We start from the raw sequence: 14,109 nt of genomic DNA on the forward strand, positions 1-14,109 counted from the left end.
CAAGCCTAAACTAGGTTTTGAACTTCAAACTAATATTTAAGTCTAAACTAGGTTCAAAATAAAATATAATAAAACTATGTATACTACTACTAAATATTAATTTATACATTAATTATAATTTATTATTATTATTATATAATTGATTGATTTTTATTAAAATTAAAATAAAACTTAATTATATGTTGATGCACAAATTAATTAATACTCATTATTATTATTATTAGTATATATAATCTTACTGGAAACAAAAACTTCAATGCTAGCAATTTTTTCTCTCAACTGCAACTGCAACAGATTCATCATAATCTTTAAATAAGCATAAAATGATAATTAGAAAACAAGATGATTAAGCCAAAACTTGAATAACATTTTGATCAATTGGAGAGTTTGAACATTTCAACAACTGATTTTATATATATCCCGCACTTCATAACATTACATTACATTAATCTATTATCAAGGGTAAAAAAGTGAAAACAACTAATCTCTTAAGGACTCCACTGTAATTTATTAATATACCATTTTAACCCTAAAGTTTCCGTTTTAATCACTTGACCCCCAACGAAACCCATGAAGATTCGAAAATCTCCCTCCCAAAACTAACAACACGTACGTACAGCTCAAATGGAGCCAGAGCCCTGGGAAGCTCTCGACATTGATGAAGCTGAGGACTCTCTTCTCCTCCTTCCCTGCAAACGTAAGAGTTCAATTTTAATCTCATCCACCAACTCCAAAGATTTTCATTTTCGCCCCTGCTCTTTCAATCCCGCTATTCCTGGCCCCGCCAGGGCCGTACAGTCGGCAATGCACCGTAAAAGCTTAATGGGTGTCAACGAGGAGCCAATCCCCACTCAGGAGTACATAAGGAGAGCTGTGGAGGACCCCTCTCTTCTAAACGACGACGATTTTGCACGAGGCCCTTGGCTTTTCGCTGTGAATTTTGTTCGCCGTCAAGGTATATTGAAACAATTACAAACCCTAGAACTCATCGGATTTTTTAATTAAATTTAACAATCTGCCATTGCCCCTTGTATGGTAGTGATGAAATGATAAGTTTATAAACTAAAGATTCTTGAAAATTATGATCTTTAAGCTGCTCGTGGATTGTTTTCTCTGTGTTATGGAAGGCTTGGTGGGTGAAGATGCTGTGGCGATCGGGACCCCGTTGAGTTTCATCAAGAACAGCATTAATATGGACAAGGTTTCTCAGGTAAACTTTGCCAACTTTGTAGGGGATGTCGAAGCAAACAAAATGCATTTTAAGAAGCACTTGATAAGTGCTTTTTCAGAAAGTGCGTCCAGTTCCTGTAAAAGTGACTAGTTTACTTGACTATAGTGCTACTAAAATCACATTAGTTATTTGTTTCGAAGAATTTGAAATTTATGTGTTCTTTGTTTGTATGCCTTTAACTAGATAGTCGCCATTGTAAAATCTAGCACTGTGAATGGCCTTGGTGGTATGATGGTGACTTTGAAGGTAAACTACTTACTTGAAGCTGTTTTTGTGGATATATTTCCGGTATTCTTTAGGTTCAATGAAGACGTTAATTATAACTGATAGTGATGGGGCTAGTGGTACAATTTTTTACTTCAGGATCCTACTGGTACAATTGATGCTAGCATTCATCATAGAGTGCTTACTGTGGGTGAATTTTCTAAGGACATATCAGTTGGAGCAGTGTTAATACTCCAGAAGGTAAATATTAGTTTTCTTTCTTCAAAATTTTTCATATTATAGCATAAACATATATCCATTTATGAGAAGTATCATGAGTTCTTCTAAATAGTCTCTAACGGAAGAAATATTTTCTTTTAGTAGTTAATTTCTCAAATGGGAGTTTATGTTGTTGTTATCAGCATCAAAAGATTGATGGAAACATGATTTTTCAGGTTGCAGTTTTTTCCCCTTCTCATTCTACACATTATCTTAATATAACACTTCGCAACATAGTCAAGGTATGTATTAGTTCTTTTTTCAGAATTTTCCTCGGTCAAGTGGTTAAAGACTTATTTAAGTGCTTATAAACTAGCTCTTTCGGCATCCAACAATTAGCTATCTTCTTCTTTTCCTTTGCCAGTCCATTCTATATCATACAGGGACAATACTGATATGCAATAAAACCATATACACTTATAATAAGTATCGATTTGAGTATCAATAAAACTATATACATTACATCATTATTGGTAGCCAAATGTTAATCACTATAAGTGTACATAGTACTCACTGATACTGACCTTTCTGTACCAATTAGTGAATGTTTATCTGATTTTGTCTACATATAAGTATTTTTGGTATATTTTTAGATCTCCAACAGTTTTTTAATCCTGTATTTTGCTATCTAACGATTGGCCTTATAGGTTATCTCCAAGAATTGTGAAATTCCATCAGATCAAAATTATCCTGCATTGATGGTCAAAGATGATAATACTACTGTTGGTAGTGACAACTCTTCTTCAAATTTCTTAATTTTCTTTATTGTATGTTATGAGCTGTTTTGCTTGTAATGAGATAACTGTCATTGTATCATATTTGCCTAGCAGTTATTTAACTTCCTTTCTTTACAATGAAAATATACGGCAAAACTTTGATGCCATATCCTTCTGTTTTGTTATGACAGAAAACAGTGAGAAGTCCTGGGAGCTGCCTAAGACAGCCCTTGTGTCACAAGGAAGAACTGAAGGAATCTTGAATTGTCTCAGACAGAATACTAATATGAGAGTCCCTGAACACAATGACAAAGAATTGGAAGAAGGAAACACATCAGTTTCAAGTAGCTTTCGTGGCATCAGACACAGCAGAAACAATAATTCGGTCGAAGAGGAGGAAACCATTGTGGTGAGCCTAGATGTTGCTGGTGGAAGGAAAGGAACTTCATGTGTCACAGGCACTGACAGTCATGAGCAAGAGATTTCGTTGAGTGAGCAGCCTAGCCATTTGAATCAGGAAAGAAAAAACAACCTGTTGGGCAAGTTTCAACGCAGAAGTGTTGCAGAAGAAGTTATCGACACCCGGAACAATGAAGAAGACAAGAAGCCGAGGCAAGTGCTAATTTCTGGAGGGTCACTCCCAGAATGGACAGATGAACAGCTGGATGAGCTCTTATCATTTGATTGAGATGATGAAGGTAGCTTTCCAATCTCATATGGACAATTCATTTTGTTGCAGAGGTGATGCTGATAGATAGCATGTAAATACTGTAGGTTCTTTTTTACATTTAAGGGGATAAGAAATGCTTAGCTACATGAAAGTTGATATATGATTAAGAAAATTGATTGCAATAGCTGATTGAAAGCAGTGTATTCAAAGGAGTTTCCTACCAATTCAATCGAATTGGGGAAGATAGGCAGTTGAGATTCGTCGTCCCTTCCCTATTGATTCTCTATGCAGTCATCTTCTTATATGTTCCTCTAAACGAATAAAAATGGCCCATTGAAGATGGTGTTGTGCATTTTATTTATGTCAAATTGTACATAATATTGGATATGTTCTAAAGACGCCAATGTCTATTAATCAACATGGTAATCATATTGAGTATCATATTATATATTTAAAATTTAATTTTTTATATTGCCCAATATTGCATATTAATTTATGTTAATTTTGATATACATTAAAATATATATTATTTTTCACATATATTATATTATATCATATAATATAAATACAATATAAATAATATATCAGAAGATACTAATACCCATGTAACTAAGTTTGGCATAGGGCTAAATTCGATTTAATCTACTTGAATTCAAATTCAAATTCAGATAAAACAAGCTGAAATTAAACCATAGTTTAGACTCGTTTGTATAAAACAGATAAAGTTTAAATTGATTTAAATCGAATTCAAAATAAAATTGTTTTTTATCAGAATTCAAATATCAACTCATCACTCTCAAATCGATTTCAAACTGACTCGATTCAAATTGAATTCAATCCTAATTTGGGAAAACATGACCATTATAGAAAAGTATGGGGAACATTCATTATGTATTCTCAACCATGAACCGTGAATAATCTTATACTACCATCAAAGCAGGTAAACAATACTACTCTTAAGATAACATGCGGAAAAGTTCCTGTCCGAGATAAAATTACAAACAGAATGTACCATATTATTAAACAGAGCAAGAAATAGCCTCAAACAAAATTGGACTACATACAAATTGTTATAACATTAATCTCTCGCTATAGACTCTCCTTCCGATAATGGAGCCTGATGCAAAGAATACTCCTCTGTAAATCTTACTCAGTTGTATGGCAGTTTAATGTCTTACCAGTCCTTCAAAGACAAAGAATGATCATCTTTGCAGAATGAGAATCGGTTCTGTGATTGCCGGCACTCCCAAAATATTCTATTATTCTTCCAGTGACTACATGAATACCTTCCTTAATCTATCGGCAGACATGGCCGCTCTTTTATTGGTTGGCTCCAACACCAGTGCATATTGAAAATCTGCAACAAAGAGTGCCATGCAGGCCAATGACATCAGTTCATGAGAGACTGGTACCAGATTACAAGTTCTGGGCCACAGCAGTCTAGGCAAATTCTTGTATTCTACAAGTCTGGGTTACACCTACACACCCTTGTCCAAGAATTGTAGTCCACAGGAAAAGGAAGAAGATTACCTGGCTCTCTGATAGAGAAATGACTTTTTTGGTTGAAAGGTTTCATTCACATCGCCTAAGGTTTGGCAGTGTCTGGAAATTTTCACTTTCTGGGTTTGTAAAATAGGTAGTGACTAGGGCTGTGAATGAACACTACTCATGGCTCAACTTGATTATCGTCGAGCAAAGATTGAGCTCCTCAAGTTTTATACCAGAGCCGAGCTTGAGTTCATTGATGTTAAGCTTGGTGAGTTTGTAGCTCAATTCGAGCATAATATATAAACCCTCAAAAGTTTAAAATCTTGCATTTTGACTATGGGAGGTAATTTGATAAATACACAAGTTATAGGATTTAAATGAAATTTTTTTAACCATATACACTAATAATGTGTACTAATTTATATAGTAACGATGACGTATCATGATGTAATTAGTTGTTTTTTAATTAAAAATACGGTAAGATCCAATCACAAAAAGACGTTATCATTAGTACACAAATTAATACTCATTATTAATGCACATAATTTTACTCTTTCATAACATCACATTGCTCTTTCCTTCTAGGCTACTGTTTAGTAAGTATAAGTTCCATTAAATACTAAAGATGAGTAATCACTCACCTTCAACTGCCTCCGTATAGTAGCCAAGCATCTCTCTCGCTGTGCCTCTTCGCAAATAAGCTTTCACACACTACCAAAAGATTGAAAAAAGAAAAACATAAAAAAATGGTTATTATTCTCACGATATATAGATCATGATACAGCACAAAATATTAACGGCACCATCAAAATAAAACCCATATTGCTCAAATGCTGAGCAGATTGAAAAATTGCAAGTTAAGTCAAGAATCATGTCAGCTAGTCCAAGACCCGAGGGCCAGCGCTTAGCCTGAAAGAGTAGAACTGGCAGATAGCAAAATTAAAAGAATTTGCTTTATGAGTAAGTCACCTTTTTGTCAAGGTTTATAGCCTTCGTACAATCTGCTTCAGCTTGAAGGAAGCTGGACAGAAAGAAATAAATTTAACAAGCATATTTTGCAATATATTAAAATTAGGGAATTAACCATCAATAACACAACAATACCTCCCCAGCTCAAGATACGCTGCAGATCTGTTACTGTAATATGTTGCATTATTTCCATTGAGTTTGATAGCTTCTGTATAAAAGCTAATAGCCTTCTGCCATTGTTTTTCTTTATAAGCTTGGTTGCCCTAAATCAAATTTAGGGAACAAATGAAAATAATTTGTGAAGTGAGATATGCCCTTTGTTTTGTCAATTAACCAAACCAATATTTAGAAAAAACAGCATAAATTCAGCATACTGTATAGGAAGAAAGAAAAAGAGAATGCACATAATCCAGAGGGCTTCCATTCCTAATATATCAAAGCAAAATATACATATACACACACGCACATCACCACCCAAGACCCAACTCTGATGCTGCTAATGACCTTGACTAACAAATAGCCATAATATGATGAATTACTCCACCAGATTAAGACAGATAATAACATATTTGTTAGGACTGAAAAGACCACGTTATGCCCCTCTATTTATTGTCTTGGAAGTCACTCCTGATGAAGAGGAAGACCAAGACTAAACAGCTTCTGCATGCAAATATAGAAAATATTATTTGAAACCCCCCAAGGTAATAACTAAATCCAGATAAAGTCCCCATCATTTTCAAAATTACTATGAACCCCATGTCTCACAGAGTCACTGAATTTTCATCCATGAAAATTGCATAGATGCTGAAAAGCCTTTTTACCCCTATTTGAAAATAGTATTAATTAATTCAGAAAAAAAACACTTAATTTTTTAATTAATTGATTATAAAAACAAAAAACCCAACCTCACCTCCTTCCTGCCTGCATACACCTTATCCAGGGAAAAGCAACCCACCCCACCCCACCCCACCCTCCCACCCCAAAACCACTCATATTGCCCCTGCCAGCAATCCACCACCTTTTTCATCCCCTGACAAAACCACCTCTTTCCTCACTATCACATTTCAAATTACCCCACACAAATCCCAGCAACCCATCCCTCAAAATCCTCTCCCTTCCCTGTTTCCTCAAAATCCTCCCCCACCATTCATTGTCTCCTTGTAAAACCTAAAGGCCAATTGTTATTGCCACCACTACCATCTCAGCTGAAGTAATCACTCCTCTCCCCACTTCTCTCCTTCCACTCTAAACACCTCTCACCAAGACAACAGAAATCCACACAATCGGTAAACAGCTTTCAACATCTTTACCTGATGCGGATTGATAATAATATGATTTGGTGAAAGATGGACTTTGATGATAAAAGATGGTCATCTGATGAAAGATGAGTTTGATGATATAAGATAGGTGATTGGATGAAGGATGAATTTGATGATGAAATGGAAAGGGTGAGGCTCGGTGAATGTTGGTTTTCTTCTTTTTCAGGTTTTTAATATATTTGATTTGTGATTTTTGTAATATTTATATTTTCCTTATTGTCTTTTTGAACTCATTATTGATTATTAACTATATAACATTACTATTATTATTTTATCCCCCACCCATAAATTTAACAGTATAGATATACTGTCTAACAGACAGCAGGGGTCTCAAAGTTATTTTGAAAACCACAGAGGGTTTATGCAGATTAAGGTATACCTCAAGGTGTTTAGAGTAATACTCTCTTCAAATAGATATTACAAAAACTCCTTAAGCAATCATAGTGCATCTAAAAGCAAGTATGGAATAATCACCAAATTGCAACAGGACTATTCAAAGCTCAAAACATAAGAACTTTATGTAAGTTCTTTTATAAATATTATCATTATTTAGGAGAAATTTGCAACCAAAAAAAACACATTTAGCACATCTCTTTAAAAAAAAAGGAAAGAAAGCCAACTTCTTTGTATGGCAAAAAAATTGTTCACAAAGAAAATATAGTCACAGAGTAAGCAGTACATCTCATTGCGGTCATATTTGTAACAACTGTATACTTTAAAGTTCTGAAAAATTTTGCATATGTAAAAACAAATATGATAAACTACCTTTTCTTTAGCAATCTCTGCAGACTGTTCCTTGTTGATAGCATTATTCAAAGATTTGGATGTCACCACAACATCAACCTGCTCTTGTAGAGACTTATACATATTCTGCAGAGTATCCAGCAAAAAACGATCATCCCCATGCTTGGCCACAAAGGAAACTGAAACTGGACAGTTGTCATGATATCCAAGTGGTACAGTAACCTGAAAAATAACAAAGAAAAAGTTCAACGAAATTTGCATCAACTCTTTCATAATATAAGGAAAACCTAAACTAGCCATGCAATTCAATTTTGTTCCAAACAAGCCATTGAACAATGTAGGTCAGTCAATAGAGAGAATATTCCACCTGACAGCAACCTGATATAGTTGCAATACTCAGTAGACTGAACGCAGAGTTCTGATAATCCTCTGATAGTAACTCCTTCCCACCAACTTTCGGCGGAGGATAAGCAGTGGTAGGGATCACAAGTATTCTATCATCCTACACAAATACCACATACAACAAGTAGTGGTGCAGCATTAGCTAGAGAAAACAAAACAGCACCACCTCATCTATTAGCAGAAAAACAAATTATGAATCTAAGGCCCTAACAATAAACAAGCAAACACATAAACATCTTTTTTCTTACTGGTAAAACTTAAAATGACTAATAAAATGATTTCTAGGTAAGTATTGAACATTTGCACAGCAGGAAGATAGAAACAGGGGTAAAGACAAAGCCAACAATTTTTTCTTATATGACCAACATGTAACTTTATTTTTCTTAGTACATGTCTCAAGAGGAGAGACAAGAAAAGAGTGGATAGCACTTTTCTATAAAAATTTCCTAAGGCAGATTCTGAAAAAAGGTTTCAAGTTACATTCTTCTAAGCCCTTTTCCGATTACGTCTGACCAATGTTCATTACTCCTTTTCCCTTTTTCTACCATCAACACAAAAGACTTAGCATTAATTCCCACCCTTAAAGAGCAGTTATTTTCTCATAGATGTATTAACAAATGGAACAGGACAAAAGAAGCAAACAGTTTTCAAGAGTACACAGCCAATCAATCCCAGATATATTAGGTAAATACAGAAAACATGACCTATTCAGCACCAAAAGTAAAAATAATATAAGTTTGTCATTACACTTATACATTAAAAAATTATGTATACAGAATTTAGCCAAAAGAAATACCTTCAAAAGAGAATTCATAGCAAAACGCATTTCATTCCTAACAGATTTGCAGTTTTCTATCTCTGTGGTTGATGTTTCCAGTGTGTCATATATTTGTGCTGAGATAGTGGGATCCAGCGTAGGCTTTACAGAGGTTATCCATTCCTCATGATTATATTTGAACTCGTTTCTGCATTTTAAAAGAGAGGCAACCCTTAGTTAACCCATTACCTGGTACAGAGAACAAAGCATCAAATCTACTCGTAATAATTAACGCATGTATGCAATATTGCATTATTCCTGACCTAGGTAGGTGTGAAAGACACATTTTGGTTAGGGGTAGGATAACAAAATTTAATTACTCAAGTGACCTTAAAGCCAAAAAAGGATTTTAATCACCCACTCCATTGGATGCAAAACCCATCCAAACTAGTTCCGGAGAAGGCTAAATACGGCAGCCAACCAATAAATGATGTGATTAAACATCTCAACCCACATTTTCACCTTTAAACTAAACAGCAGTTGACTTCATAGAACAAACTGCAGGGACATAGATATCAGTTATTACAGGATGCGGAAAAAATCCACTAGGAAAATAAATTTATATTTGCACATAGATGCACTGTAAAAGAATAAGAATCCGTCAGTGGAAGAAAAACATATCCACTTCAGTAAGAATGACTGTTTCATCTCAGTATGAAAGTTTTCCCGTTGTATAACTTCAAACACATGCATCATTTACTTTTTAATATTTCCAGCCCCACATCAATAATATTCAGTCAACCAAACTTCAAAATTACTGTTTTCTTAACCCGAAAAATTGAATAAATGACAGCAATAAACGACTTCCCAGAATCTCCCACTGCACAACTCCACATCGCAATTGGAAGTTAAAAGTGCTCACGTAACACCACACCAGCACTAACTAATCATTTTGGCATGAGAAGAGAAAACTAAGCTTGCCAATCATGCCAACAAAGTAGTAAAAACAAATTCAAAGATTTTATAATCAAGTCAAGAGAGCGGTTTGCAAATGTGAAGGTCAGACCACTATATTACATTTTTCAAAATCATGTCAGCAAAAGCATTATTTTGCACACACCATCATGCACCACAAAACAATAACACTACAGAAGGAGAGCTCTAGCAGAGTCTAACGATATTTATTTTAAAAAACATGAAAACTCACCTTTGAATAAATCGCATAATGTTCCCAAGCACCCTGATCGAAGAAGTTTTAACTTCACCATTTGTTTTATGAAACAATTTCAAGCTTGGAACGCTAGAAGAAAGATACTGCCCAAGATTTTCATGTTTCAACACTTGTCCTGAAGAAAATCAATAAAATTAATTCAGAGAAATATGGGAGCACAAAAAGTATAAACTGAAAAGAGAGAAGCTAAAAGAACTCTCTGTGAAAAGAAATTTTGGCTTAAGGCATAGAACAGAAAAACTTACTTCCAAAAAGCTTCTCAGTTGACTTGGTTACCACTTGAACAATCCTGTCCACAGGGATTTTTGGTAGTTCAAAACAATCATCAGCTATAATAATTTGCCTCGGACTATGTTGAATTCCAGATGGAAGCTGCAGTAGCACATGGCCAACACGGCGAAGAACATTAGGATCCCCAGCAAACCATCCTGTACATGAATTCACCGGTGAAAAAGTAATGAAATTTTAATAAGGACACTGGATACAATTACACAATCACACAGCAACAGCAACTGGTACAAAAAAGGCACATAAGCTTTGAAGCCTATTCAATTCCAGGAATGCTGGATAAAGACTAAAGAATATCAGTCGGGTGGGCAAAGAATGAACAACACAGCACAATAAATGCTTAAACTTTTTAGTCAAATTGTCAGCCAATACTAGAATTTTAAGGTTTTTTTTTTTTTTTAATGTGGAAGATATTCAGGAACTTATATCACATAAAAAACTACAAACCACAAAATTAATTACCCGTTTATGGTTAACTGGCACTAACAGTAAAAGACAAATTTCGGTCAGAATTCTCACATCAAATATACAAAAGTTTTGGTTTGAAACATTAGTAGAGGGCAACAAACAATGGTCTGAATTTCAGAAAGAAATTATATATTATAAATTTAATTCCATATGCTTAATGCTCGCCATAGAAGAAATAATCGGCCAAGATCATCAATTGCATTATAATATCTGCTTTATTCGCATAGATGATCTTACACATTTATTTCTCAAGTAGCTGGCACTACACATCTAGATTTAAATTTATATCCAATCATCTGCATCTAATAGATATAGTTGTTTTGTAGTCAAGACCATACTTATTCACCACTGGATCTTTCTGTGTAAAATATTATTTCACTCCAATGACTAGAACAACAGCATTCAAGCACAATCCTCATATAATCATATCAGGATCATCCTCACTAGAGAATTTAAGTGTGTGTGTATATATAAGTTTTTAGCTTTTGCTGTGAGAAAGCTACATTGAAATTTTGTCTTTTAATGTTAGTTGGTATTAACTAATTTTTAATTGAAGACCTTATCTTACGATTTATTTCATACTTCATCTAAAAATGCAAATCCATATATATAGCCAAGTTAATGATAAAGCATTAAATGTCTCTTTACAGGCGTTAAAAAGTATATTACGTTAATAGCCAATGAGGCCATGATTAGGCTTTATATGGCCCTTTCCTCTAGATATCACACATGCTTCGCTTAAGTAGCAAAGGCTTCCTAATTATGCCTTTTTCCAAAAAAAAGTCTACACCTTGCTTTTTGTAAGCCATAAAAAAGTAGCATAGCTTCATTTCAGCCCCGACTTAGTACTCCCCTGTCTATTTTAACCCCTTCACTCTCCTTTAGCATGTGTGTGTGTATTGCTATCATCAGATAACTATAAGAGATAGAATTTTGCAATATTCAATGTGAGAAATTTGACTAAAATTTTGTCTTCTAATGTTTACTAGTGCAAAGGAATTGTAAATTGATGTTAGCTAACGAGATTCTTATCTTAAGCAAATGACAACATTATTAGCTAGCATCAATAAACACTAAAAGACAAATTTTCTCATATTGATGATGGCAAAGTCATGTCTTTCAACGTTAGTGAGAACTAGTAATCATGAGAATAAAATTTAAAAGAGTAGATATCCACACCTTAAAATTTTCATAAATATTATAAAAGATATTAACTTGTTTTAGCATGGCTAATGACAACCAAAACATCTACACGGCCTACAAAGTATTAATAGGAAACAACAACGGACATTTGCACTTATTATCTCAAACAAAAACACAAAACATGAAGATGAGAAGTCATTTGGAATAAATTTGCAAATGGTCATAACATTTTTTTCTTAGATCATGTAGAATTTGACCAATACATACCAATGGTGTCAAGGCTTGTTGAAACAGGCATAGTTCCCATGTGAGAAACAGCCCCATGAGAGGATCGGAACCCTAGAATTCCACAAAATGAGGCTGGAATTCTCACTCCACCAATGGTATCAATACCTGACATAAGCGTATGTAAGAATCACTCTCCCAAATTTAACAAACTTGTTTAATAAAATATTAAGAAGTAAACAATATAAAAAAAAGCAGCACTGAGACATACTCGCACAATTCTAAAGTTAATTAATAAAGCATGTAACACTAGCAATATCATATGAATAAACACAAAGTTCAGACTTTCCACAATTAGCATAGTAAAATATCCAATCTATCCCATTCTAAGAAACACAAAATTAAACAATTAACATCAACATAGATTAGAGATATAGAAAATATATTATTGAATCTTTGACATTATTACTGGCATTAAGAGCCAGATATGCTTGCATATACAAAAAAAAAAAATGGTAGGAAAGAGAAACTTTCATTGCTGAGAAAGTTTAACAACAACAAACAAGTTCTTGACCACATTGATATAATCCATTGTGTTATCAAAGCAATAATGCACATGCTAGGGATAGTAAGTAAAAGATACAAAAAGAAAAACTCACCCAAAGAGAAGTCAACAAGTTTAGCTGCCACAGCCACAGCAGCCCCACTACATGATCCACCAGGTACTCGAGCGTGTGCTGCAGGATTAGTTGGTGTTCCATAATGCTTATTCACTCCATTTATACTGAAAATAACGAACCCAAAAATGACACAAAAATTTAACACATACAACCGAGAACAAGAACAGAGTATTAAAATCCATCTGATAAATCAGTAAGTAATGACATAATTGTCTTTACTAACGGCTTATAAGTCCCCCCTGACTAAGTGTTCATTTTTTTTTTTTAATTTTCATAATGCTTTCTAAACCAAAAACTGAACTTTTCAATCTTCAATGATGCAAAAAATCTACAATTAATAGCAATATGTCGAGACTTCAGTACTGCAATACTATTTTTGACCATTTCTCATGAACTTGACAATAAATTTCAAGCTCAAATACTAAAGCAATTAACAAAAACTACAAACCTATAAGCCAGATCATCCACCACTGTTTTACCAACGCATGTGGCCCCTCCTTCCACGAGAGTCGAAACCGCCGTAGCCGTTCTAGAAGCTGAACCACTTGTACTCGCCCACTCCGGATGGCCGAAACCAGTCACATAACCCTCAATATCAAATCTATTAAACAAACACAAATTAATAAAGTACAAGAAAGAATGAAAATATATCATTATTTTACTTCCAGACATCAACGAGAGAGCGTACAAGTCGGAGACAGCGAAGGTGAGAGAAGTGAGAGGATGAGGAGCCTTGGGCGGAGCAGGCGGAGGCGGAGGGAGAAGCTGAAGCTTCTCAACGAAGGCTCCGAAGTCTTCTTTAATGTTCTTTTTGAGCTTTTTAGTGACAAGGATAATTCCGGCGAGTCCGAGGCCGAGTAAAACCCAGAGATTAACAGCGTGAGAAGCCATGGCTGAAGTGAAACGAACATAAATCGCCGATGAAGAAGAAAGAAATTTGGACACGGCGAGTTTTTGAGTTGAGTGTGGGTTACCGAAACCTTTTTTTTTCGGGCGTAGGTTCCGAGATTTCTTGCATGGAACATGTTTGTTTGGTCCCCCTGCTTTGTTATAATTAACACCTCTCTTCGCAACTTTTTTTTAATTTTCATCTTACATATATTGATGATTTATTTTACTTATTAACGAATTTTTCCCCTATAATTAAATAATAAAAATCTCCTTTGATTTTTTAAAAATCAAAATTAACTAAAGGTAGGATATTTAAGAAGGTGACGGCAGATTTTAAATTCGAATTAATATTAGACTCAATTTAAATTTAAACTATAAACCCACATCAATGTTTAACTCAATTC

At 34.4% G+C, this 14,109-nt stretch overlaps 2 protein-coding genes across 3 annotated transcripts; one reads left to right on the top strand and one right to left on the bottom strand.

Annotated features, from left to right (window-relative positions):
• Nucleotides 1–560: 560 nt before the first annotated feature.
• On the top strand, nucleotides 561–3,452 carry LOC123195800. Of its 2 annotated transcripts, none has more exons than XM_044609641.1 (7): nucleotides 561–955; nucleotides 1,128–1,210; nucleotides 1,415–1,477; nucleotides 1,595–1,696; nucleotides 1,891–1,956; nucleotides 2,362–2,440; nucleotides 2,622–3,452. In XM_044609641.1, the coding sequence occupies exons 1-7, from the start codon at nucleotides 625–627 to the stop codon at nucleotides 3,116–3,118; spliced, it is 1,221 nt and encodes a 406-aa protein (XP_044465576.1). In that variant the 5' UTR covers nucleotides 561–624; the 3' UTR covers nucleotides 3,119–3,452. The 2 variants fall into 2 exon arrangements, with proteins under 2 accessions (XP_044465576.1, XP_044465577.1); XM_044609642.1 differs by having other exon boundaries at nucleotides 815–955; nucleotides 1,094–1,210.
• Nucleotides 3,453–4,041: 589 nt separating this feature from the next.
• On the bottom strand, nucleotides 4,042–13,839 carry LOC123196679 (translocon at the outer membrane of chloroplasts 64-like). Its single transcript, XM_044610746.1, has 13 exons — nucleotides 13,503–13,839; nucleotides 13,263–13,415; nucleotides 12,794–12,918; nucleotides 12,177–12,302; nucleotides 10,256–10,438; nucleotides 9,987–10,125; nucleotides 8,819–8,987; nucleotides 7,988–8,122; nucleotides 7,642–7,842; nucleotides 5,693–5,820; nucleotides 5,558–5,609; nucleotides 5,230–5,299; nucleotides 4,042–4,457 (listed from the first exon to the last, which is right to left on the bottom strand). Exons 1-13 carry the CDS (start codon nucleotides 13,703–13,705, stop codon nucleotides 4,375–4,377), a joined length of 1,767 nt encoding a protein of 588 aa, XP_044466681.1. The 5' UTR covers nucleotides 13,706–13,839; the 3' UTR covers nucleotides 4,042–4,374.
• Between the last annotated feature and the right edge of the window lie 270 nt (nucleotides 13,840–14,109).

Source organism: Mangifera indica, chromosome 14 (assembly GCF_011075055.1).
Source record: "Mangifera indica cultivar Alphonso chromosome 14, CATAS_Mindica_2.1, whole genome shotgun sequence".
Classification (NCBI taxonomy): Eukaryota; Viridiplantae; Streptophyta; class Magnoliopsida; order Sapindales; family Anacardiaceae; genus Mangifera; species Mangifera indica.